At 40.5% G+C, this 26,704-nt stretch overlaps 1 protein-coding gene across 2 annotated transcripts in view; it reads left to right on the top strand.

Annotated features, from left to right (window-relative positions):
- The window catches only part of COG5 (component of oligomeric golgi complex 5), a 244,561-nt gene that overhangs the window by 113,292 nt on the left and 104,565 nt on the right, over positions 1 to 26,704 (top strand). For both annotated transcript variants that reach the window (XM_018569023.1, XM_018569022.1), the window contains exon 7: positions 1,073 to 1,203. In XM_018569023.1, coding sequence (XP_018424525.1) covers positions 1,073 to 1,203 — 131 coding nt within the window. The remainder of the gene's footprint in view (positions 1 to 1,072; positions 1,204 to 26,704) is intronic.

Here is a 26,704-nt window from a genome sequence, read left to right as displayed (position 1 = left end):
GGCCATCTCCCGTGAATAGTAGAAGAATACAATACAATCTAATACAATCTCTTCCTTTGAATTAAATGTGATATTTATTTCTTTTTTTTTTTCATTTAATTATTAGCGATACCTAAACGTTTCTTGGTGATGTAACACATTTTAATAATTACACCTTTTTACCGAAATAATAAGGATGTTTATTACAGATAATATGTTCATTAGGAATAGCATGTTTTTGAATGTTCCTTTTGGGTTAGACATGACTTTGCGGTTCCTTTCATGCATGCAAAATAGCAAAGTTGTCTGCTCATATGATAGTATTTTTGATTTTTTTTTTTAGCCGCTGCATCGTAACTTAGTCAAGTCATCCTCATTGTAGAAGTGTAAGTTTGAGCTGTGTCTCACTCTCACCAATGTCTACAGCCTCACTCATGGTCCTTAAATGTGATTGGGGGCCTCACTAAACAATAGATAAGGTTGGGAGGTGGGAGGAGCAGGGCTAAACTCAACTTTTGTTGATAAGGGTAGTTTTCAATATAACTTTAAATTCCTAGAGCTGCTACACTGTATAGCTGGGAAATAACTATTATTTCCTAGGTCACTTACCTGTTAATTGAACAGAGGTGATTATACTTGTTTATTGTCCAATGATTAGGATTGTGAGATAACACCAAAAGCTACAAAGCTGAACTGGGAAAACAGAGATGTCATCTTTACAGTTTGCAGAAATGTTGAAAAGTTCTTCACAGTTTAAGTTTACATTTTAGACCATTATCTGATAATGGTGGCACAGCGACGTCATCCATTCACAGATCCTTTGACACAATCTGTAAATGGAGAAACTACCCATCGTCCACCACGGTAGAGGGATTCGTAGTTCTCAATGGAATATGACTGTGGTGATGTCACCCATTCATTCATTCTCCCGTCCCTGTTACTGAATGTCCATACCTTGGCACGGACAGCGATAGGAGGAAGAGTCCGCAGGAACCAGATCATTGCTCCCCTGATCCACTATGGACTATGGCTTTAATTGTTATGTTTATCGTGTTACTTTGTTATAATAGCAAATATCTGTTCCCTATTGCAGATTACCTTTCTCAAGGCATGGATCTCTCAGGAATAGAAGTTATCGAGAATGATCTGCTGTTCATTGGTAGAGCTCGTCTAGAAGTAGAAAACCAAGCCAAACGTTTACTGGAGCAAGGGGTGGAGACCCAGGTAATTTTTGTTTCTTTTCTTTTTTTACGTCTCATTCTCATCTGTCCACTTGATTTTTCTCTGATATTGTTTAATTTCTTTTGCCAGCATATAATTAATTACAGTACTGTATAATATATAATGTATACTAGTGTTCTCAAGTTTGTCTGTCCATAATATTTAACATGATCAATAACATTTGTAATATACTTAAGCTTAAAGTAAACCTGTGCTCTGCCAAGGCAGGTCAAGGAAATAGATTAACTTTAATGCCAGTCTTCACAGCTGCCTTTATGTACCTATCTTATATAGTCTGCATGACCACAGAAAGGCTCCGCTCTGAGCACTTCCTGGTTCAGTTTGTCAGACCCTTGTGGCAGCTCTCTGTCCTCCCAATCTGCACTGCCCTTTTGTGATAGTAATAAAATTATTTGAAAAACAAAAATGGTTAAAATATATAATTTATGGGCCAGCCTGGGGCACCCAGAGGTGCCTGAAAGATGCTCTCACCGACAATATGATCCTGGTTCCAATCTCTTTTTATCTCCAACCTGTTCAGCAAACTCCCCAAGCACCCGGGACTCAGTCCTGTTCTTCCTATGCTGACCAGAAGATGCTTATTGATGCCACAGACAGATAAGCCAGATAAAAGTCCGGCAGGGGCCGCCCCTAGGCTGTAATTGGTCTTTAGTTTTTTTGTGCCTAGCGTCCTTCTCCTGCAGGTGGCGATATTACTCTACAGTACATGATCTCCGATCTGTTCCCTGTGTCCTTCAATGAACGGAGAGAAAAGGATTTTACGGTGAGTACCAAAATCCTATTTTTACACTAAATGGACAGCTGACATCTTGTCATTCTATCCTGAGTCTGAGTCCGCTGTCTCTTCAACTACCCAGACAGACCAGTGAAGCGGTTGAGGAGGATGCCCTGGAGCCCAAACCTCCCCACAGAGCAAGGTACTTTCTGAGCCCTCACCCACTGCTGCCATCCTGGCTGATATACAAGCCAGCAAAACCACCATAATGACTAAGATGGACTCCCTGGCCTTAAAGTGCAGTCTAATCAGACAGGACCGAGTTACATAGTATTTGAGGTTGAATAAAGACATAAGTCCATCAAGTCCAACCTATTGTGTATGCATTTATGTTTGAGCAGGTGTGTGCGTGTGTATTAGTCCATGTGGGATTTTGCTCTTAGGCGTACCTGTACCCCTGTATATTATGGTCTCAGAGGAACTCGTCCAGGAGTTTCTTGAATGATTCCACACTCTTAGCTGAGATCACTTCCTGCGGCAGCGAGTTCCAGACCTTAACCGCTCTGACTGTGAAGAACCCCTTGCGCCCTGTGTGTTGGAATTTTTTTTCCACCAATGAATGAAACCTGAACGAAATCAGGGACCACCTATTCACATCTGAATCCTGCATATCTATGGTTAAAGATACCTCTGAATGCATGCCCATAATATCCTTTGAGCTACAATGCACAGTAAAACTTCTTACTATGCATTCAGAGGATGTGGAAAACAGTCTCCAGCAGAACAATATGAGGGTTGAATTTCTGAAGGTCACAAGGGTTTCCATCTTGCTATCCCCACACTGCAAGAGTTAAGGTGATCGTTTTTGTCTAGTTACAAAAATAAAAAAAATGTATACCAACCCGCACCTAAAAAAGATACTGTACACTCACCTGAACCTCAGGATGCTGAATCAGTCCCTGCAGCCTCTCTTCCCCCTCCACTCTGGTGGTTTAAAATCCTGTGAGTCATCACTTCCAATGCACTGTATTGGACCCGAGGACACCAAGAGGAGGAGAGAGAGGCTGCAGGGACCGGTCTAACAGCCAGCTGACTCTGAGGTTCAGGTGAGTATATGGTTTTTTTATGTTCAATCCTAGACAAAAACTAACATATAACCCTTGCAACCCTATTACAAGGGTTAAGATTATTTCTGCCCAGAGTTTTTTAAGGCTTAAAGGAAACCTTTTCTAAGAGAAAAGTTTAAATTGTCGAGGTAAGGTTAAAATGTATTACCACTTATGCAGCCAAATTTGGTTATCTGTTTCCATATTACAGGGGATTTAAAACTGAAAGTGAAATATATTGAGAGAATAAAGACTACACACAAACTATGGAAAGGTTCATAAAGTTACATGTCTGCTTTGCTTTATGAATTGCTTCCAAACAGGGGAATTGAGAAACCTTGCAATTATTTCTGCTCAGCATAAGCAGTTGGGACACGTTTTGAAAATAAGCCAATGCTGTACTCCTTGTCAGCATACAGGAAAGTCTTGTTGGCAGGGCAACATTGATGTTACAGATGATATTTTATTCAGTTCTCTCATCAAAATCCTTTTACTTGTCCATGTGCATATGGGCTACACTTTCTTAACATTCTGTCTTTTTCCTCTTTGTAAACCTCATTTATTACCTTTTAACATGATCTGCAATGTCTTTATCTGATGCTCCAGCAAAGGTAATGATTGTACTAACACAGCTAGTAATGCTTTCATTCATGTCAGGTTCCTAACCTTTTGTACCTCAACAGTCCCGTTAAGCAGGTTCTTTCAGTATCCACCTTAGACATAGGTAGCTCTTTTATTTTTTAAAGACATTATATCCTATTTTCCTTTTCTGGTCAGCAGCATGTATTTTTCAGAAAGTTATGACATGATTGTTAAAACTATTTTTTATGGCTATACCATTTGAGGATTTTGAACGTAGAAAATGTGTCCTAAGAAACTTCCAATAGGTTTCTAGCACTAATTTGCTACGCTCAGCTCCTCTTCCCTGCCGTCGCTCCCTTCGCCGGTATTACCAACAATTACATAGCAGGAGCAGCTATTAAAATGTAGCCACTCATGTATAAAATGACAAGTACAGAGGTGTGACCATTGATCTGCATATAACATCAGGTTAAAAAAAAACACCTTCCAAGTAAAAATGAAAAAGGGGGAATTTATCAAAACTGGAGAAGTTGCCCATGACAACCAGTCGGCTTCTCTTTCATTTTTATAGCTTAACTGAACAAACTGAAGAGCGAAACTGATTGGTTGTTATGGGCAACTGCTCCACATTCTGTCTGCTCCATTTTTATCAATTCCCCTCTGTGTATTACTTTATTAACTTAATTAGGTTATCAACCAAATAAACAGGCCCATAGTGGAAATGTGATAGATTCTCTGGTCGATAAGAGGTATAAAGGTACGAGAGCTGAAGGGGTTAAAAGTGAACTTTTTTGCAGTCTAAAGTTGATAAATTACCAACAAGACTGAAGAGCAGACAGCCAGAGGTTTCGGCACATATATTCCGTCAGTTTGTCAGGACTCTCTTTAGTGCCAATAGGGACTTCATGTGAGAAGCTTGGGTAACCTTCTGGACCTCACTTTTATTCCAAATGTTTAATGAGGGCATAAGTGGCCAATGTCACTTTTCCCTTAATATATCCTGCTTGATTTTGGGGTTCTGAAAGCACTTGGCAGAGTGTATGTGAAGATACCTGTTGCTCTGCTATTCCAGATGTAGTGTAAAGCAAACCTCTCTGAATTTACAACTGGTAAAGGTTTAGAATTCTATTTTTTCAGATACAGTTTATGCCGCAGTCTATTACAACTCCTATAGTAAGGTGAGACATCACAGACAGTGGAATTTCCTAAGTGTATACCAGTTTGTTGGGAAGTAAAAGCAAACGCCTAATTAGTTGTTTTGGGCTACACCATTGTTCCTGTGAAATAGCTGTTATAAATAGGGAACACAGTGGGCAGAGCTATGCAAAGAATTTATGACCCCATCAACCAAATGCCCGTCTGCTGGTGCTAATTTGGTCATTGTCACTGCTTTCAAAACGTTTTAGGATATATTAATAGTTTAAAATGTATGAATCTATATATTGGGCATTATACACAATTCAGAAAGTAGTTTTTTTGTGTCTTCTTTTGCTGTTATTTCCTTGATAATACACCTTATCTGCCCCATACCTTTTAAATCTCAATGCATAACAGGCTTTATTTCATCTGCTTTGTAATTAGTGGCATTTTACCACCACTAGTGCTATAATAATGCTGTCAGTGTCATTTTATCCACTATTATAAAAAAAACAATATAAAAGTAAATTAACAAAGATTACCACACAGGTTATCACCCTTAAAATAACTCCAGCTTCAGGGTTCCTATAACTGGAAGTTTCAATAGCTTTTAGCAGAGGAGAGCATTAAAAGGAGACAGTTGGGGTAGTTACGAAATAAGATTTCACCAGATCAAATAATTTATGAGAAAATTAGGTTTTTAGCAGATAAACGTTCAGTTCATGTGGAAGAATAAAGATTACACATCTCTGCAATATTTGTTTGTGAATTGCAAATTTTTTAGAAACAATCATTAGATAAAATAAGTAGCGTTGTTATAATAACTCATACATCTTAGGCCCCGTTCACATGTAGCGACGTATCGCGCGATTTTGCGCATTTTTGCCACGCGATATCGCGAGAAGTCGCCGGCCAATGCTATTCAATGGAGCTGTCTTAACGCCATGTCGCGCGTCGCAAGTCGCTTCTACCGGACCCTTTTTTCGGCGTATTTTGCTCGATTTTGCTTTTTTCCTATGGAGCCCGACGGAGAAGGTCGCGCTACCGTCGCTGGAACGATGCCCCGAAAGTCGCGTTATCCCGGCCGCTGCAAAGGTATGTCGCTACATGTGAACGGGGTCTTAAAGAGGCATACTGTCAAAGAACCTTTGCTGTGTTCTCTTAGAAAAAACCCATAGCGCTCTGGGAACATTGTTCTGTGTTAAAGTGCACCAGTGCCCAGACTATAGTCATTAAAGCGTTTACATACTCTTAATAAAAGAGCTATAAAACAAACCCTCACTGACCTTGCTAGCTGCTTGCACTGTAAAGTGATTCTTCCTAAAAGATCACCTGCTGGTTGTTAGAGGCTGACAGGCTGCCATGTTTGTGCTGCCAGTTAAAATAAGGGGGAGGAGCTGTCATTTCAGTGATTCTTTTTTAAACTATTGAAGATGAATTTCTCCACAATAGCTACAGAGGTAAGTGAGGGCTGTTTTAGAGTATTTTACTGCTTGTTCAAAATGTAAATATTTACATGTGCATAATCTGGGCACAAGTGCACTTTAAGTCCCAGTTCACACCTGGGCGTTTTGATGCTCGAAGTGAAGTGCGACAAAACTCTCAACACAAGAATTCCCATTCATTTCTATGGCCCCTGTTCACACCTGAGCTTTTTCTCAAACTGCAAAACGCCGAACACTGGGAAAGGTACATGAGCTTCTTTCGGGCAGATTACAGCACGTTTGGCTGCATAGGCTTCAATGGAAGCGCATGAATCACGTAACGCAAGCGTCTTGCACATTTCTGTGCGTACGTTTGCTCATTCACAGCATCACATTTTAATCTCAATAAAACATGCATCTTTGTATGTGCGCATCTAACGCGCAAACCCTGCGAGGGACAATGTACATAAAATGCACGGAAACGCTGACGCCTAAGTGTGAATGGAGACTAAGGGGTCTATTCACAAAGCTGCCGAAGGATCTAGCCGTAGCTTCGGCCGATCCTTCGGCTAGCTTCGGCCCCAGGACCCCTTCGGTTCAGTAGAACTGAAGGGGTGCTATAGGGCTATTCACTATAGCCTGTACAGCTCCCGAACGTGGCTGAGCGGCTCAGTTGAGCCGAACACATATGCATCGGCTCGGCGGAGCGTGGCTGAAGGCCGAGGCTGGCCGAGCCAGCTTCGGCCTTATCTGACAGCGGGGCGGAGCCAGCCATGATCTTACGGCTGGCTCCGGCCACTTGCAGAGAGATCAGCGTCCCTGGTACCTGCTAACCAGGGTAACTGATCTCCAAACAGCTAACTCTCCCTGGCGCCCCATGGAGTCTCCTGCTCCCGGCCGCCAAGGAGAGAAACACTGCTGTGTCTTTTTTTTTCTTTATTCTGACACTGAGCGATGTCAGAATAAAAAAATTGCAAGCCGATGTACGGCTGATTTCAGCCAATGTACGGCTGAAATCGGCCGTCCCAGCCTGAAGTGAATAGCCGAACAGTGTTGGGCTCACTTCACTTGGGGTCGGTTGTTCACTCGGCTGCCCTCGGCAGCTTAGTGAATAGACTCCTAAATGTTTGTTTCCCAAAGACATCTGTTCAGCACATTCACTTACTACAAACATATTCTTAATACACGGTTTCATTTAATCACTTAAAATAGATAAATAGACACAAAAGTCCATTCCACTTTTTTTTTTTTAAAAGCAGTTTGATATAGGTTTTGACTTTTTTAATTGTTTTTGGTTTCCTACCCTGATTAAAAAGGAATTTTGTCTGGTTTATGTATAAGTCACCATTGGTAGATTTTTACACTTCCTGTTATTACATTCTTTGTTTTTTCCCCCTTTACAAGGAAACAGCTTGTTATTAATAGACAAGGAAGCACAATGTGTATAATAACATTTTTCATTCCGCTAGACAGACCTATGTTCCTTTCAAAGTATAGATGTAAAATCTGCATGTTTCCACAGGCTGACGCACAGAAAGCAAGACCTATACAAAAGCATGTCTTTTGAAGATGGATTTATTTTTTACATATCACCCTCACTTCCACATCCTTCCAGGGACAAGGTTTTAGTTCTTAGTTGTCTGTACACTTAGCCGGGTTGTGCTGGGGTCACTGCATTAAGTAAAAAGGATGTTTCTGCTCTGAGATGGATAGCGTGGATGTTAAAAAACTAGTCATTTTAAATATGTCAACTGCTGTGCAAATTCACAGAGACCAGCTGGAAATACAGGCAACCTGTACTAGGGAAGGGGGGATGGGGATGTGCTAGCAAGCAATGTAGTTCAGTATGTGTCGGAGCGCATTGCTCTTTCGTCCCCAGGCAGCAGATGGAGGTGCCTCTTGTTGAGAGAATTGATTTTGTTTTCGATTGTGCAGCTCTGCAGCAACATCAACAGTATTTCAAGCTCGGCTTGTACTGTATTTTTTTTTAATGCCAGCTGAGAGAAGCTGAAGTGGTGCTTGATAAACTTATTTAGATTATTTCTATTGGTTTTTAAAGCTAATGTATTTAAGACTTCACTTGATGCGTTCTAGCTAAAATACCTGATTTTCAAGAATGTCAGTTTTTAAAATGTTTCTTTCAGGGTTGCAACAAATAGACCAAGTACACCATTCTTTATTATTTCCTGTGTTTATGTAGTGATACAATACTGCTTTCCAAAGTGCATTCAGTGCCTGCCCCAGAGGAGCTTACAGTCTAATGTCCTTATCGAAGTCTAGCAGATGTGCACACTCAATTTAGTTAGAAGCCAGTCTACTAACCCATTTTTTGGCTGGTTGGAGAAAAACAGAACACTTGAAGGAAACCCACACAAACCTAAAGCGTATACAAACTCCATGGAGATATTGTCTCAGGGGTAATCATAGCTGGCCTCTCATTACTGCACGTCAAGATTGTTAATCACAACTACTGTCCTTCGAATTGAATCAAATCTAAAACCACAGCTTAGCAAGTCAAGATTGCTAACCACTGGCATGGTCTTGTGAAGCCAGGACCACAGTGCTACATGAAGGCTATCTACTTACTTACCATGTTGCATAATTTTCCTGTAAATTTGTATTTAATACACTGCATCCATGTGCATTTAAATCCATTTGTCTGGGGTTCCGCCCCCCCCCTGTCACAGATTAACTTGAATGTACGTCATATGCCAATATCGATGACAGCCTTAGGGTCTCGAGAGCAGCTGGGGATAAGACCTAATTGATTTCATTTTTAACCTTCCAATCGGTGGAACAACTTGTTCAATCACATGCTGTATTTTATATAATACAAGAAATTCCACTTATGGGGACTTATATATAAAGCAGTGAATGTGACTTTAATAAAACTTTCACTGGTGTTGAGTTAATCACTGTCACTTAAAATTCATGCACTAGGAAAATTCACCAGAAGTGACTGGTTAATGTTACATGCATTGCCTCATAAATGTGTCACTGTAGTCTACCTATAAATCTTTTATTTTCTCAACCAGTTGTGGACATTGGATGTACTACACATGTTGCAAAAAAACTTCATCAAAGTACATAGGGCGTGTGCAGTACGGCGGCCTCTTCTGTCCCTCTACTGCCCCATCCCCCACCCATTTGCCAACAAATCGTGACTGTTAAAAAACAGAGCATCTGACACAGTGGAAAACACTGTTCAGATGTTAGATAGATAGTAACATTATAATATTTGTACCGTGTTTCCCCGAAAATAAGACACTGTCTTATTTTTTTTTTTGCCCAAAAAGACACACTAGGTCTTATTTTCAGGGGATGTCTTATTATTATTTTTTTTATGTGCAAGAAAATGGTCAGTATCAGTAATGCTGATTCTTTCTTTCACTTTTTACAGGCGGAGTGCATCTGGTATCACTCCGCCTGTCACCCTAACCGGCGCTATAGAGGAAGTATCGGATAATGCGGCTCTGCTCCCTCCGCAGCCTTGCTTTCTACAGAGCCGGCTTCCTTTGCTATCAGGGACAGCGGTACCAGCGGTGCAGCAGTGGGGACATCAACAGTGGACAGCGTACCATTTACCGGTACACGTTACAGTACTGTACCATTACATTAAGCAATGCCTTCAGGGGAACAGCAGTTGGTGATGTATGGTACTGGAGTGCTCCCTGTCACTGCGCTGGCTAGAGGGAGTCCCGTCATCCCTTAATACAGTATGTCCCTGCGGGCCGATTCCATCTCTCCTGCTCTTCATGTTCTCCCTCACATGCTACCACCAAACTAGGTCTTATTTTCAGGGTAGGTCTTATATTGCAGCAATCTTGAAAAATACTGCTAGGTCTTACTTTCGGGGTAGGTCTTATTTTCGGGGAAACAGGGTTATCTACTCTGTTTTATTCATCTGCAGATCATAGAGATGAGCTTCATATGTCAGGTAAAGCAACCTGACAAAAATAAAATTTAAACAAAAATAACCATTTGTTTACCCTAATCAGCCCTCTTTACTCCTTCCCTTACCTCTTGCTGATTATTTTTATTTCTATTTTTCTAACCATTAATATTTAAACTTTTTTGTTTGTAGTCATTTTGTTTTTGTTTTTATTGTTTTCAGATTTGCACATTTTTTTTTTTTTTTTATTTAAGCTTTATTTCAATTCTAAATAACCTGCAATGCTTTGTACCAGAGTTATAAATGGGACAAATGATGGAATACAATTTATACTTTTTATCTATAGTAGCTCTATTTATTTATTTAAACCAGCACTAGTCAAATTAGAAAAAAATGTTTTATTAGTTTTGTGACTTTTTTGTCTATGAATTGCATAAAAAATAAAATAATCTATGCATTAAAATATATCAAAAAGAAAACCTTGTTTATCTTAAAAAATGATATATTTATATCATTATACTGATATATATATACTTTGTAGGCACATTGCAGAAATGTAAAAATTGCTGTGGTCCCGTGACAGTGTACAGGTGTGTGAGCTGAAGTGGTTAATATTCAAATTCTAGTATAGACCACACCATAAACACACCAGTATACAGGCTTCACTTTCTAAAGCAGAACAAAGCATTAAAATACTATTCAAACACGTTAAATAAAAATTGTATACACAGGCCTTTGTTTGCATACGAACTGCTTTCCTATCAATACAAGGCAATAGAGAATGCAAAAGCAGCTTTATGCAGAAGGAGGTTAGAAGCACCTCTGAGGGAACTTAGAAGTCTTTCAGAGGTGTCTGAAACTGATGTAAAATGCAAACTAAATGAACCTGAAATCATGCTGCAGTTTCCATTTACTCAATCCCTTTGAGAAAGATTGAAGTGCATACACTTTTTTTATGTTTGTGACCCTCTTAAAATTGTATATTTCACTGATGGGGTTGAAGTCACCTCAGCACTTGTCCCTGACGGTTGTTTTTGCTTGTGCTCACCAGTAGTGATTCACCAGGCCAGTAAACGGCATGGCTATCATATGACAAAATGACGATGTTTGAATGGAGCCACCAAGCTCACCCTCCTTCAAATATTGTGGATCAAAAATGGATCAGAAAACACAATTAACCTTTTTTTTTTTTTTTTTTTAGCAATGCTGTGCATCTCATTGTATAGTATGTGTTTTGTGGTGTACTACAGTGCATCATGGATTGTACTCTACGGTATGTTGCATTTGGGTGGCATTCACAATGAATGGCACCCTAACACACTGCACAGTAAAGTGAAATACACGACTTTCCACAGTGCATCACAATGAATGGCAGTGCACAGCAAACAGGTGAATTGTGGGAACAAACATTTTAGCACCTTTTGCCACAAAACACACAAGTGTGAATGGCCCAGTTTTGTGTCAGGTTTACGTTAAAACTGAACTCCAGCTATGAGTATTTATATGCTTACATTGGTCCCACTTGGCACAATGGAAGTATACATAAATTATGTCTGGGACACTGGGATCCTGTAAAACAGGGGTGCCCATTGGGTAGATCGTGATCTACCAGTAGCCCTCAAAGCTGATGCTGGTAGATCACGAAGGGTGTGAATGGTGGCCCCTTTATTGCATTTTGGTATATTTATTTCGCTGTGCACACATGATTACCTATAAGCCTGAGTCTGCTGAGCCAAGCTCCCTGACACCTTTCTGCTCGACACTGGTGGTTGAAGTGCTATGTATTACTTCAAAGAATATTAGTTTACACAGCCTGTTGCACTACACTGTTTGCAAAATACACCAAACTGGGGCAGGAGAGAGAGCGAAGAGAGACAACAAGGAGAGAAAATGAGGAATGACAGCCAGGAGAGAGAGGAGAGACAGCCCGGAGGATAAGCAAGGAGATAGAGAAAGAGGAGAGACAGCCAGGAGAGAGAGAGCGCGAGGGAGGGTTTTTTTTCATTGGTAGATCTTATGTAGCTCGTCATTTGAAAAGTAGATCTTAACACAACAAAACTGCAGCTTCTACAGTGCTTCAAAGTGATCTTCTGTGTCCTGTACAGCCATTGTGCTGAGTGGCTTCCCCTTGGCTCTGCGTACACAGAGCGTCACTTGCTCTGCACAATGACCATTCAGTGAACATCTAGTATTTTTATAAGTAATACTAGGTGTTATCTGATTGGCAAATAAATGGTGCTTTGATGTCACTACCCTTGTTCAATCGGAGAACTTCTGAAAAATATTTTAATTACATCATAAAAAAATATAGGAAAATGCAAACGCCCACATTGAAGATTTCTGTAAATATAACTCACCTTCACATAGTTTACATACTGATATTCTAATACATTTTTTATTGGTAGATTTCTTTTTCTCTTGCAGAGTTGATGAGAATATGCTCATAATTGCATTATGATCTTTGTGATGCAACTTACTTAACTAAAAAGTATGTATTTTGCTGTGCCGGTGGAATAATATACAGCAGCAGGGCTAGTAATGTCAAACATTTACAGCATAATGTCATCTTAGGACATTGCATTTGTAAAATGTCTTCAGTTGTCTGATTTTGAGTAATGAAGCGCCAAATCCCGCCAGCTATATTTTACAGTTAGGGATCAGAGTTCTGTATACCAGCCTATTTTTTTTTTTTTAATAAAATGTACCTAAATATAGTCACTATGTAGAAATTGTGTTCATGTTAGAGTGCATTATGATGCTTGTTTTTCTTTGATTTCCGTATCTCGTGCCCTTTTATGTTTAATCTGCCTAGCTCCTCCTAGTGTCACCATAAATGCTCAGTGTTCACAGACTGTGTGGGAAATCCATAGGATTATACAAACATTACTTTGACATCCAGTGGATGCAATAAGAAGATTTGTAGGGATTTAGCAATATTATGTTTATGGATTGCCATTAGGGTCTTACTTCAGCGGTAAATCCTGGTCTCACTTATTTTTACTTGTAAACATTTGATACTTTTGAAGTGTAATGGCTTTGTAAGTACATTATTTGAGTGAACTGTTCAGTTTATATATTTTAATGACATAAATGTTGTGGAAGTCTTACAACAGGGATTGTCATCATTTTTTCGGACTGTTGTGTAAATACACATGTACATATAAATGTTCATATTGTGAGGCGGGGGGCCGACTCAACTGGTAGTAGTGGAACCAATGCAGAAGACAGGGACATCTCCTTGAAACAGTCCAAGCAGGTTTGTTCTGCACTTTTATTCAGCAAGGCAGTAAACAAACGCATTTTAATGTAGAAGGACTTTGTACAGCAAGTCCATAGCATGAAACAAACAAAACATCTGCTCGCCCAAGCCACTAACTAAACTTAGGTCACTTACTGACTAACAGGGTGACCTCTAATGGGTTTCTCAAAACAAATAAGCAGCAGATGTACCTTTTGTTAGTGTTCTCTCAGCAGTCAGCCTTTTCACCCAGCAGCAAACTCACAGCAGAGAGAGGGCATATGTCAGATCCAATATTAAAAAAAAAGTCCTGTGGACAGCTAACTAATTAGTGAGGTCAGGCTAACAGGTAAAATGTGGGTTTAGGACTGGGAGCTTTATCATACCTAAAGCTTCTGGGCACTTCTTAAAATGTGAGAAAACATCATAATTTGTTTCCTCAATAGTAGACACAAATCCTGGAGCCTCACAACTTTTGTAGGTGAGGAACCTAAGTCACATTTATACACATATTATGTCACATTTATACAACATATTATGAGGCACTGGTTGAGAGGATTGTGGACAGTGTCATTCAATAAAACAGCAATGTGTACGGCGATTCGCCGTAAAAATAAGAACGCGACAAACACGCGTTTCTGAGGGCTACTTGGCTGTATCCCAATGGAAACGCGTAACAAAAACGCCGCAAAGAAGCTCATGTACCTTTTCAGGCGTAGGTCGTTTTGTAACACGTTCAGACGGGCTGAAATACGGCAAGGTGTGAATCATACCCATAGAAAACAATGGGATTTTCATGTTTGAGCGTTTTGTAGAGCGTTCGTAGAGCGTTGAAAGCGCTACAAAACGTATAGGTGTGAACCAGGCCTTAGTGTTACCTGTTTTCCCTATATCAATGGGAAGTGCAGAGCAGTGATATCACTCATACAGTATGCACTGCCTCTGACAATCCTGTAAGTGCACATGATTCAGAGAGCAGAGGCAGTCATATGGCCACTGGAATGGAGCTACTGTATTTTGGAGTGGATGAAAAAAATCCCTTGCACGCTTAGTGTACAGACTATATGACTGTAGAATACCTTTCTAGATCCTTGATGCTTGGCTTGACATCTTCTATAACTGTTATGCAAGAAGGGACATCTAAACATTGAACCACTTCTAATATAACAGTACTCTTTACCTGCTTAGGTCCTTGGATCATATTTGTAGAGAGTTTATATGATTTCACTGACTGTCTTCAGATGCTTTAGTTTTTCACAAAAATATTTTGGTAGGTTAACTGCACTGGGCACTGAAGCAAAATCTCATATATCAGCCCGTAGGCAGTTGAATGAAACATATTTAGCTTAGTTTCTTTTTCCGGTAACTTAACATGCCCACAGTCAAGGTATGAGTAAAGAAAAGTGATGACAAAAAATAAAAATGATGTGTTTCTTGAACATGCACTAAGTTAGTAGGTAGAGCCTACTAACACATGACAACTCCTCGTTTAACCTAGGTTAATCAGATACAGTGGCATACCAACAAGAATAGCAAATGTAACAGCTATGTTATGTCTAAGGTGTAGTGTTAGGCAATGACCCCAATTCAAGAATCGTTATTTTTTTTCCTCTTATTTTGACCATGGGAGCATCCTCATGATGCAATCAATCTAAATCTAGCCTTAGACTATACATGGATGTGTGTTTGTGGCAGAGATATTTGATTTTGGGTGGTCTGGGCAGTAGCAGGTTAAAGAGTAGCTCCATGGGCAGTAGCAGGTTAAAGAGTAGCTCCACTTTTGTTGAGAAAAAAATAAATCCCCTCTGGGTGATGTACTTTGCACGGATTTTAACAAACTTTGCTGCAGAGTCCTACCTTATTTGTTCTGAAGAAATTGCAGTTGGTGTCACCATTTCCTTTCCAAACTAATCTCTGAAGAAATTCAGGGAGCGTCTGGGTTCATTATAATCAGCTGGTGGGCTTTCTGTGCTGTAATGAGGAAAGTTACAGTGTCTGCTTCCTTTTAAGTTAAACCCTTAGGGAGTATCTCACCAAAAATGAAAATCCTTTTGCAAGGGATACAAAATGTAGGAAAATTACCTCACCCACGCCACTTCATCACGTGTCACCGCCCCCACTGTTCATAGCTTTACAATGTAAGCACTCACCTTCCCCTGCAGCCATTGTATGGTCTGTACACTACAGGTCTGTAGCTGATATTAGGCATAATACCCGCATCATAATTTGTTTCCTCAATAGTAGACACAAATCCTGGAGCCTCACAACTTTTGTAGGTGAGGAACCTAAGTCACATTTATACACTGTCCACAATCCTCTCAACCAGTGCCTCATAATATGTTGTGTTTTTCTGATTCTGATGCGGATGTGACTTAAGCACGTGAGAGGGCATTTTCAGTTGGCATATGGCTGCATTTCAATGTTGTTAGGGTGGAAACTTGCATGCACTGTCATTCAATAAAACAGCAATGTGTACGGCGATTCGCCGTAAAAATAAGAACGCGACAAACGCGCGTTTCTGAGGGCTACTTGGCTGTATCCCAATGGAAATACAAGGGATACAAAATGTAGGAAAATTACCTCACCCACGCCACTTCATCACGTGTCACCGCCCCCACTGTTCATAGCTTTACAATGTAAGCACTCACCTTCCCCTGCAGCCATTGTATGGTCTGTACACTACAGGTCTGTAGCTGATATTAGGCATAATACCCGCAAATGGCGAGCCAAAGCACTTCTCATTGGTCAGTGTGGTCATGACTGTGACTGTGCTGACCAATCGCCATTTGTGGGCATTATGCCTAATACTGGCTGCAGTGCAGTTTACAGACCGTTCACTGGCTGCCGGGAAAGATGAGCGCCTGCACTGTAAAGGTATCGACAGCGGGTTCCAGAGAGAGGTGGCAAAGTGGAGTGGGTAAGTTTATTTTCCCACATTTTGTGAGAAAGTAAACTTACCCTTTTAAATATCACTTCTATCTTAATGCCGAAGTCTCTCAAAATCAGTCATCCAATCACAGGAGCAGGAAGCAACCTTTCTAATTGTGTGAAGAACACCTCCAGATTGCCATATTGCATTTTTTTTGACAGTTTCAGAAAATTACAGTGGACGCTTGGGAAATGATACATGAGGTAGCTGTGGTAGCTGTGGGAATGAATTATGTGAGAATGTGAAGGTTCAGTGGTTAGGTTGAGGTGGGATATGTTTTATGCCAGGATTTAACCAGTGTGTTATAGAAAGTATGTTTCTTAACTGTTGTGCACCAGCTTACATTAATCACCTCACCCCAAAATATACAAACTTTACATTATTTGTACATACTTATTAGTTGATGGAATGTAAAAATAAAGCAGATAGTTAATTTTTGCTTTATTAGTATACACAGTATGTATTAAGATAATACAAAAAAAAAAAACACACAATCTCCTCAAACTATGCTATTGCTTTGTTAAGTGTAATCTTCAGTGTGAAACCAGAATCTAATCCTATTTGCAATTTCATAGCTGTCTGCTGATAGTTAACAGGTTCTAGTATAATCCATTTAGAGAAGCTCTAGGATATATATCAAGCATTAAAAGACGACATCTGCATATAACGGAGGAGGTAAAATCTTTCCTTGTAATCAGAGAATTACGTTCAGAGTTTGATCTAATTATTTTGCTGATGGTTTAAAAGAAAAAAAACTGTAGTGTTTTCATATTACCTGCTGCCCAGTAGTTTCTACAGTAAACGTTGATGTCATGTTATACATGGATACATTTTGTCAACCTCTTTAATCATTCAAACATAATTTTTTGCTTTTAAAAAAACAGAAGAAATGCAGGTCTACTGCCAATATTCTCTTATAGCAATTGTAGCGTTGTACTTGCTTGTGTTTATAAAAGACTGGTTTTCAAACTGTGCTGCCCAGGAAACATGTGACGGGAGTGCTACTGTTTGTCAAAATAAAGAACTTCTCTTGCTATGATCCCACAATGCTACTAGTTCTGTGAATGGAGGAGAGCGCTGTTGAATGACAAAATTTGCTTCTGCATTCACAGAACTCGATGCATTGTGGGATCATAGGAAAATAAGTTGTGTGAATGGAGGAAAGCTGTGGAATGACAGAATTTAATCCTTCATTCGCACAACTCGTTGCATTGCGGGATCATAGGAAAATAAGTTGTGTGAATGGAGGAGAGCTGTTGAATGACAGAATTTACTCCTCCATTCACAGAACGTGATGCTCTGTGGGATCATACTGATACAAGTTCTGTAAATGGAGGAGGGCTTTTGAATGACAGAATTTACTCCTCCATGCACAGAACTTGATGCATTGCGGGATCAAGGTAAAAGAGGTTCTGTTGATGGAGGAGAGAACTGACAGCTGCACAACTTTATACAGCAGCTGCTGTTAGACTCCTTTCACTGCAGCCTCTCATGGCGCGACTGAGTGTAAGATTGGGTTACGGGGGCAGTGAGAGGACAAATGTTGCCAAAAGCAGTAAGTGTTTACAGACCAATACACATCTCATGTGTTTGGTGCTGTAACCCCCTAAAATAATCCTAAACTTTAAATTGTATTTCTTGTTACTAAAATGTATTTATTTCCTATGATTCTCAGTTCCATTTAGTGGTCAAAATGCGGTATTTTCCCAACTTACTACGGTCCCTATTATGCGAGGAACTTTTGACCAGAAGAGAAAATCGCCTGAAACTATGCTTTTCACTCACCTCATAGTTCTAGCCGACCTGTGACAATGAGACTGTCACAGGTCGGCTCAGTAGATCGGGAGGTGAGCGAACACATACCGGGTTCGCTCGCCTCTCGATCCTGTCACGGCTCTCTGGATTCCCCTCTCCCCGCTTCGATCTGCCAGCGCTGACTGGCGGAACGGACGGGGTGGGTACAGCTGGCTCTGCCTCCAGATAGGCAGAGCCAGCTGTTACTCACGCAGCTGGGCGGATCCCGTCATCTACGTCGGGATCCACTCCGGCTTCTCAGTATAGCGCGAGCTGTAGCTCGCGCTATACTGAGCTTAGGGTAACGGGAGGACGCTAGTTTGCGTCCTCCCGTTACCCTAAGGAGAACTATGGGGAAAAACACTGACCCCATAGTTCTCCTTTAACATTTGATTTTGCCCCATTCTGTGGTTAATTCACACAGAACAAATGCACATGCAGTTTTGCTGGACACAATTATGCAAATATTTTTTGTGAATAGACCCCTTAGAGTACCTTTAATGCTTTATTATACTGCAAGGCAAATTTAAACAAAAGTGTTGGCCACTCTTAGGCTTACTTTTTACAAGTTTTCATTTGAGTGCTTTGTTTTGTTCTTTCCTTTTGGTTTATGAACCCAGCAGTCTCTCTTTTTTTCTATAACTGTGTCAACCTGGTCTTTTTGACTTTGACATTTTTCCATATTAAGTCATATTTCAATTCACTTTGTTAGGTACTAAAAATTATGTAATATAATCAAACAACAGTCATTTGTATGCTTTAAACTTAAACGTGCCAACAACAAGTTGATGATCATGAAAGTTTTTGTGCATACAGCAGAATTTTGTGGCACCACTCTTAAAAAGAATTTGTGACTTGCTTATGTACTTAATAGGCCAGTTTGAAAGCTCCCTATAAACATTTTGTTCATGATTTACTGGGCTACAAATGCATATTGTAGGTAGATACTAGAAGTGAAATGTTAACTTTGAAAGCATTTTATTTAAAACAATCTGTTTCTATTAACTAGGTTAACCCTTTCATAGCCAGATACTATTGAAACCTGTATCCCTAGCTCAAATTTAGAACATTCAATATGTAGACATATAAGACTTTGAATTGGCATGCAGTTCTAATATATGCCCAGATTATCATTTTTATTACAAGTATAAGTTGACTACTGGACAAAATGTCAAAAAATGTAGTTTTAGTTTGTTTAATGCTTAAGGTACTTTGCAAAATGAATACTAATCTATGTGTTTTCACTAACACATACACTACACTAACACTAAAGTATCTTCTCTATTTATCCCAAGTACAGTGACACCAAAATTTTTTAGGTTTTGATAAACATGCCAGCATTGTATGGCTGATGCACAAGTTCATATATTCAGATTTCTAGATATTGAGCGTTTTCTAGTACAATAGCTGTAATCCAATGACTGGCCTGGGACATCATTGATGTAAAGATGGCCATTACGAAGGAGTTAAATAATAAAGATGAGACTGTATTGACCTAAAAAAAATAGCAAACATTTCTAGGCTAAAAATGTGTGGTTGTGAAACAGAGAAAAACAAAGATACCCATAATTGTAAATAAGTAACACATTAACATTGTTACATCCCATCAATTCATAGTTAAACCTTAATGACAGCCCTACAATTATTCCTCTACCTTTGGGGTGTACGGGGTTGTATTGTGTAATTGGGGTTTATGTATGTTAATGCAGCCTGACCGCATATCGGTCTGTGTATGTATTTTCACCTACTGTGAATGCATTTACACCAAGAAAAGGAAGTTACGGGTAAGTCAAAATTACTATTTTACTGAGCTATATATTTTATCTTGTATTTGGCTGGAGTCCTGCTTTACACTGTTTGTATAGGCATTACCAAAATGTACCCCATATCTCCCTTTTCCTCTCTAGAGCATCTCCCAGCATTACTTTTTTTCTTTTACCTTGTTTCTGTAGCCAGAAGCATAAGTGTTCGGTTTGATGCTAGGCTTAATTCACACCTAATGTTAAGGTAATTCCTGTGGCATGAATCCCAACTGTGCCATTAACGGCTGCCTCTGTCACCTGTTCAAGTGAATGATCGGGTAACAGTGGCCCCATTTGAAAGCGGCAGTCCATCAACACTCCTTATCACATACAGTTACATGTAATTGTATCACATATGATCACATGCGGAGTGCTGGCAGACTGCCACTTTCAAATGCAACAGACGTTTCCAAATTAAATATTTGGGATTTTGTAAGTTACTGCCATAGTAGTTATCTCAAAATGCACCTTAACATTAGGTGTGGATGAAGCCTTATAGTGTGCACTGTTTACTATAGATGCACCGAAATTTCGTCCGCCGAAACATTTCGGCCGCAAATGACACATGCAAATTCAGTGTATCCCAGCTTCTCTTCTCCCTGCTGAGCGCTGGTCTGTGTGCCTTCTGATGCAGCGCCAGTGCCCAGCGGGGAGAAGAGAAGCTTTCAGGATGGAGAGCGGCGCTGCGTGGTGACAGCTATAATTGTTGCAGGAGGCCGAGCTCTCCACTCTTACCTCCCGCCTCAGGCTCCTGTGTAAGGATGGAGAGCCGTCCATCCCTTCCTGTTCATTCATGATTGTGGACATAGTAAGTACACTATATCCACAATGTATGAATGAACAGGAACACTCAGTATAGATGCTTCCTACTCATTTATAACAGAGGCTGCAGAAAAAGAGATTGAGGACTCTGTGTCTTCAATCTCTTTTTCTATTTTAAAAGGTAAATATCAGGGAGCCAAATAACAGAGAACAATCGCAAGAGATCAAAGTGTAGTATCAAATTAAATTGTTTAAAAAGAAAAAAATCAATGCACTTACAAAAGCTGGTAAAATCTTCTGCCTGTCAAACAGCCAGAAGACAGTGGCTGTCAACCTAAGTGAAAGAATCCTCCTCAAAACAGAGCAACACTCTGTTTTGAGGAGAGAGCACGCTGCAGCCGCATTGCTCTGTGCCATTCCCAGGCAACTGTAAAGTAAAAATGGCTGCCACGCATGCACGAAAGCCCATGTTTTGAGTGGCCGGAAGACATGCTATGGTGCACAGGCGTGAGTGTGCACAGAAAGACGCGCAGACGTCCAGCGCATCAGAAGTGACGCTTCCACCTTGATGGTCTAGCCTATTTAGTGCTGATGGTCTTTCAGCTAGTATTCATGTTTGCCTGTACCCTGTCGGACTGCCTGCTGCTCGTTTTTGACCCAGATTGTTTGGACTCTCTCTTGCTTGCTGGCTGCCCCTGACTTCAACCTGTTTCATGGACTTTTCCTTCTGCCTGTCAATTCTGTACTTCGTTTCCTGGCTGCTTCTGATCTACGGCTGCCTTGACCACGCTCCAGACTCCTGATTCTGCTTCCATGCTGCCCGTCTGGTTTGACTTCTGGCTTTGCTGACTTCCCGCGTCTTCTGCACAGTGTCCGGTCCTCTCAGTGGTACTCATGCTCCTCGCTGTCCTCTCACACTCTGTTCCAAAATCCAGGGGGTGTACGACACGAGTCGCAAGAGAAGGCTCCTCATCTACCAGTCTCTCTCCAGGTACGTGATAGTACCATCAGCCACAATATGTCAGAGACCGAGAGGAGTGCTTTTTCTATGGAGACACTTTGCCAACAGCTGGCTTCCCTCACTCAGGCCTTGAAAAGTCTTCAGGAAGGCTACTTCCAACTAGAGGGATGTATGACTGTAATAGCCTTTTCTGTTTCCTCCTCTCCACCAGCTGCTGCTCCCAGTCATGTGCACCCCGTCCTAACAGTACCAACCCTAAAACCTCGAGTGGCTGCACCTGAATGTTTTTTTGGAGTACACCAAAAGTTCAGAAACGCATTCCAATTATACTTCAATTTGCATCTGATGCCACTCTCCAGAGAACCTCAGTCTTGGGTACACCACTTGCTAGAACAAGATTGTTCTATCCTAAACACCTTGGCTACCTTCTTTAATGCCATGACCCAGCTATACAACAATCCTCAGCGATCCTCAACTGCCAAGCCGGTGCTCCATTCTCTCCAACAGGGTTGTCGCCCTGTCAAGGACTAAGTTTCACAGCCCAGCAAATGGGGAGTCGACACTGAATGGAATGATGAAGCTCTCTGCCATCAGTTTCACTTAGGCCTCTCAGAGACTCGTAAAGATGGGCTTGCTCGTTTGGGGATACCCAACACCCTCGAGGAGCTCATGCGTTTGGCCATCCAATTGGATAGCAGAATTAGGTAGAGACCCATTGAAAGAGCTGGAGCTGCTCATCCTACATGGATGCTTTCCCATGTACCACTCTCTCTCTCAGCTCCACCTCATAAACCTCCTCCTTTTAAGAATGGACTTTCTCACATCATTCTTCCCCTCTGTCTACAGGTTCTGGGAAGAAGCATCCAAGTATCAGCTATAGTTGACTCCGGAGCTTGTAGCTGTTTTATGGATAAGGACTTCACTTTGAGTCACCAAATTCCTTTGGTAGCTGAGAACCAGCCTCTGATCATCCAGTTAGCAGATGGATCAAACCCCAGTTCCAGCCTAATCACCTTAGAAATTTGTTCCTTAATCCCCACTGCCGCAGACCACCAAGAAGATTTACATTTCAACATCATCACCACTGTTTCCCATTATCCTGGGAATTCCATGGTTGCAAATGCACAATCCTCTTGTCAATTGGGGGACAGGGACCCTTACTTTCTCTTTGCAATACAGAGACTGTTCAATACTTGGGGCTAATCATCTCCACCACAGGCTTCTACTTGGATCCACAAAAAGTAGCGGCCATTCTGGATTAGCCAATTCTGACAGATCGCAAAAGTGTTGAGCGCTTTGTGGAATTTCCCAATTTTTACTGAAAATTCATTAAAGGCTTTTCAGCTACTATCGGCCCAATCACCGAACTTACCAAACAGGGAGTCTGTTTCCAGTGGTCCCCCGCAGCCCAAATTGCCTTTGACAAGCTCACATAACTCTTCACCTCGCCATCAATTTTAAAGCATCCTGATCCTGCACTTCCTTATGTTCTCGAGGTAGACACCTCCGAAAATGCCATCAGGGCCATGCTTTCCCATCGGCAAGGGGAAAAAGCATTCTTCTCTCGAAAATTCAGTCCTCCTGAGAAGAACTATGATATGGGAGACCGGGAGCTCCTAGCTATAAAGCCCGCCCTGGAGGAATGGCACTACTTATTGAAAAGTGCGGCTCATCCGATTCTGGTCTTCATGGATCATAAAAGTCTTGAGTACCTTCGGCCAGCCAAGCGTCTTAGACTTTGCCAAGCCAGGTGGGCATAATTTTTCTCATGTTTTTTCCTTCACATCATCTACCGTCCTGGCTATAAGAACATCAAGCCTGACACCCTGCCACGGATGTATCCGGAAATGGAAGATTCGGGTCCTCCTGATAATATATTACCTGCACACGGTTTCTTGCTACTGCAAACTGATTTAAAGTCTTAGCTGAAACAGGCTTCTTCGGAAGATTCTACCTGCTGGTTTTAATTTGCAAGAGAAGGAAGGACTTTTTTTTTTCTGAGCAATCAAGTGTTTGTGCCTTTTGAAGTTCGGACCTTGGTTCTTGAACTTTGTCACGACCATCAATTGGGGTCATTTCAGGGTTGCCAAAACTTTTGAATTGGTGCAGCGTTTGTTCAGTTTAAGAGCTAATTGCCAGTCATATGTGCGGTCCTATGTGACTTGCATTTGGAATAAGAACGAAACAGCGAAATCGTGGGGACTATTACGACCACTTCCCATTCCGCCCCGACCTTGGGATATGGTCAGAATTGACTTCACAGTAGAATTATTTGTTTACATTTTCGGCAGACCGTTATCCCCGCTTTTTAACTGTGTGTTCGGCTCAGCCGAATCATATGCGTTCAGCTCGTCTGAGCTCTTCGGCTGCCTTTCAGGCTGCTGTACGCTCTATTGTGAATAGCCCTTACGGTGGCCCTTTGGCTCGTTAGTAAATATCCCTGTGTGCTTCATCCTACCAGCCCTTTAATGGATATTTCCCCTCTGCCACTTTCCACACTGAGCCCCACTGTTGGCCACGGGGAAATGTGTAGCTGTGCACTTGGTCTTCTTGCTGTTTTACAGGCAGATGATTTTACCAGCTTTTGTGAGGGAATGGGATTTTTCTTAATAAAGAATTATATTTGATACTACACTTGGATCTCTTGCACCTCTGTTGTTGTTATTTGGATTCATGGGCTTGTGGGGTGGCTCCAGGAGTTTGATTGACAGCAGCTCTTCCAGCTTTAATAAAAGTCATTTAACATGACAAAGCATTACTTTGACATGCTTTATGTGCAACCATTTATTAATATTACATCTTTTTTTCACTTTTAACACCATAAGACCGCAACAGCTCTGTGTGACCATGGGGAAAGGAAGGGAACTTCTGCAGGTAGCGTCAGAGGCTGCCTTATAGCTCCACCGATGGATCGCACAGTGCGATGCGGAGTAAGCACGGAACATCACGTGATCCTGTTATATGTTAGCTTCTAAAGGGTATTTCACCTTATTACAGAAAAACACATGAGTGCACATGCACAACTAGGGACAGGTCAATGCAGCCTGGGTAATGTAGATATGGAATAGCTGGGAGAAGGGCAAAGGTAGTAAAAAAATGCGTCACTTAACAGAATTATGCAAATGTAGGAATATACTCATTGAGAATGAACAGCTTGTTGACGGAAGTTTAGAATGGAAGTACATGTTTGAAAATATAGGTTGTTTAATAACAAGCAGAAAGTAATAACTTGAAGTGAGAGCAGATCTATATATAGTTTGATCTCATTATTTTATAGCTCATACCGTTTTTTCACAGCTCATTGCTGCCTTTTTCATATCTGGCCACATTTTGAAACTTTCTTGAAATATAAAAGACCACATTCATTGCAGAGATTCTTCATTTATGCTGCACTAGATCCAGTAATGATTTAAGTCGGAATAGAAAAATGTGGCTAATACAACTGCAAACTTTGAATTGTGCCCAAATGGATCGGCATCAATCTATCTGTAGCCGTCAATGTATTAATGGTTGAGAAATTCAACTATAGTGTTTTCAAAAGTATAGAATTGGAAAGCACGAACACTAAATATGTATGTGTATAGAAGTAGAAAGGATAGGAAGAATTGAAACTTATAAGACAGTAACAGAAGGGTGGGAACAGCTGGTGTTTATCATTTCCCAAAGATCAGTGCATGTGTTATACCAGCGGATATTCAAGAAAGTATTCTAGAAGGGAAAAGGGCAGCATTCTGTTCCTGAGAGCATATGAATTCTTCAGTAGCTTTATGTGACCTTATAGATATTTATATTGGCCAGTCATTGTGTAACTGTACACATTTATACAGTAAAGCAATGTTGGATGATTTTGGACCTTAAGAAAGTACATTTCTAACTTTTTACAGGATACCAACCTTTGTCAAATATACATTATACTGTGACTTGTTTATATTATTTTTTTCTTCCCAGTATATTATGGAAGGAATATATTTTGAAGGTGATTTCTACGGATTCTATGATTTAATTCATATTACTAAAAACAAGCACATGGCTACCTGAAAGCTATTTACAAGTTTCAGGTTTAACTTGATTAAAGTGAGAATGTTATTTTAAGAAAACAGTTCAAGGGTATTTCATTAGGCTACAGAAACGCTCAACCTCATTTCTTGTATAGAATTTAAATAAACGGTAACCCATTATAATGAGGGATGCATCATACACCTTTGTTTTTGTCCCTAATTTGTTGGAATTTGTTTTACATTTATGCAGAAAAAAAGATGAGTGGCGCCAGATGGTAGAAAGGTTGTTAATAGGACAACATTAGGTCTGACATTAAATTTGACATTGTAGCGCTAGGTTGAAATTGGCCAGTACAAACTGGAAACCAGTGAGGTCAGAAGTAAGGGGCAGCAAATACATCAGTGTGACAACCAGGCAGCTAGAATATAGGAGATATAAGCAATGGCAGTCCACACTTTCTTTTTTTTTTTTTTTTTTAATCAAGTCCAGCTTTCTTAGCTTGCTGTTGACCAAAATAAGCCAGCACAAAGTCAAGTCAGAAGTATGATGTGGCAAATCTATTATTGTGAGAGCAAGGCAATTAGCCTCAGAAGTAGACATCAGAATTGGCCGTCAATATACTGTATTTCATTCTGTACAGGTTTCCTCTGAAAGATGTTTTGGTAGTAACCTTTTTTGCAACTCACTGGGACCCAGATTTTAGATCAATCTTTGTTTAAAAAAGTAAATTCCCCCTCAAAAATATTTTCAAATTTGGGTTGTGCAGGGGCCAAATGGCACCCCTCCCCCTTTTTTCTGCTTTCCCTTTTTCACTCTGCAGATTCTGCTGTTCCCCCATACCATCACTATCCTCCTCTACGTTTCTCTCTTTCTGCCCCCCACTTATAATCTACCATGCTACTAAAACTTGTAGCTCCATCCTTCTTATTTGTTACATAAGCTCCCCTGAAATGGGGAATTAAATATGCTACCCTGATTTTTCTGCTTACCAGATCAGAATGCATTGCACTTTACACTTTTGTAAGTGGATTATTGCAGGTATTTGAGAACCAATGTTCTATAATATTTGAGGAGTTAATATCTGTTTTGCATCACACATTTCAGTACTATTTGTCAATAGGGCTTTACTGTTTTACGGACAC

This window comes from Nanorana parkeri, unplaced genomic scaffold (genome assembly GCF_000935625.1).
Source record: "Nanorana parkeri isolate BGI_ZX_2015 unplaced genomic scaffold, ASM93562v1 scaffold1276, whole genome shotgun sequence".
Taxonomy (NCBI): domain Eukaryota; kingdom Metazoa; phylum Chordata; class Amphibia; order Anura; family Dicroglossidae; genus Nanorana; species Nanorana parkeri.
Note: the sequence above shows the minus strand (reverse complement) of the source record. Positions and strands in the feature narration are given on the sequence as shown.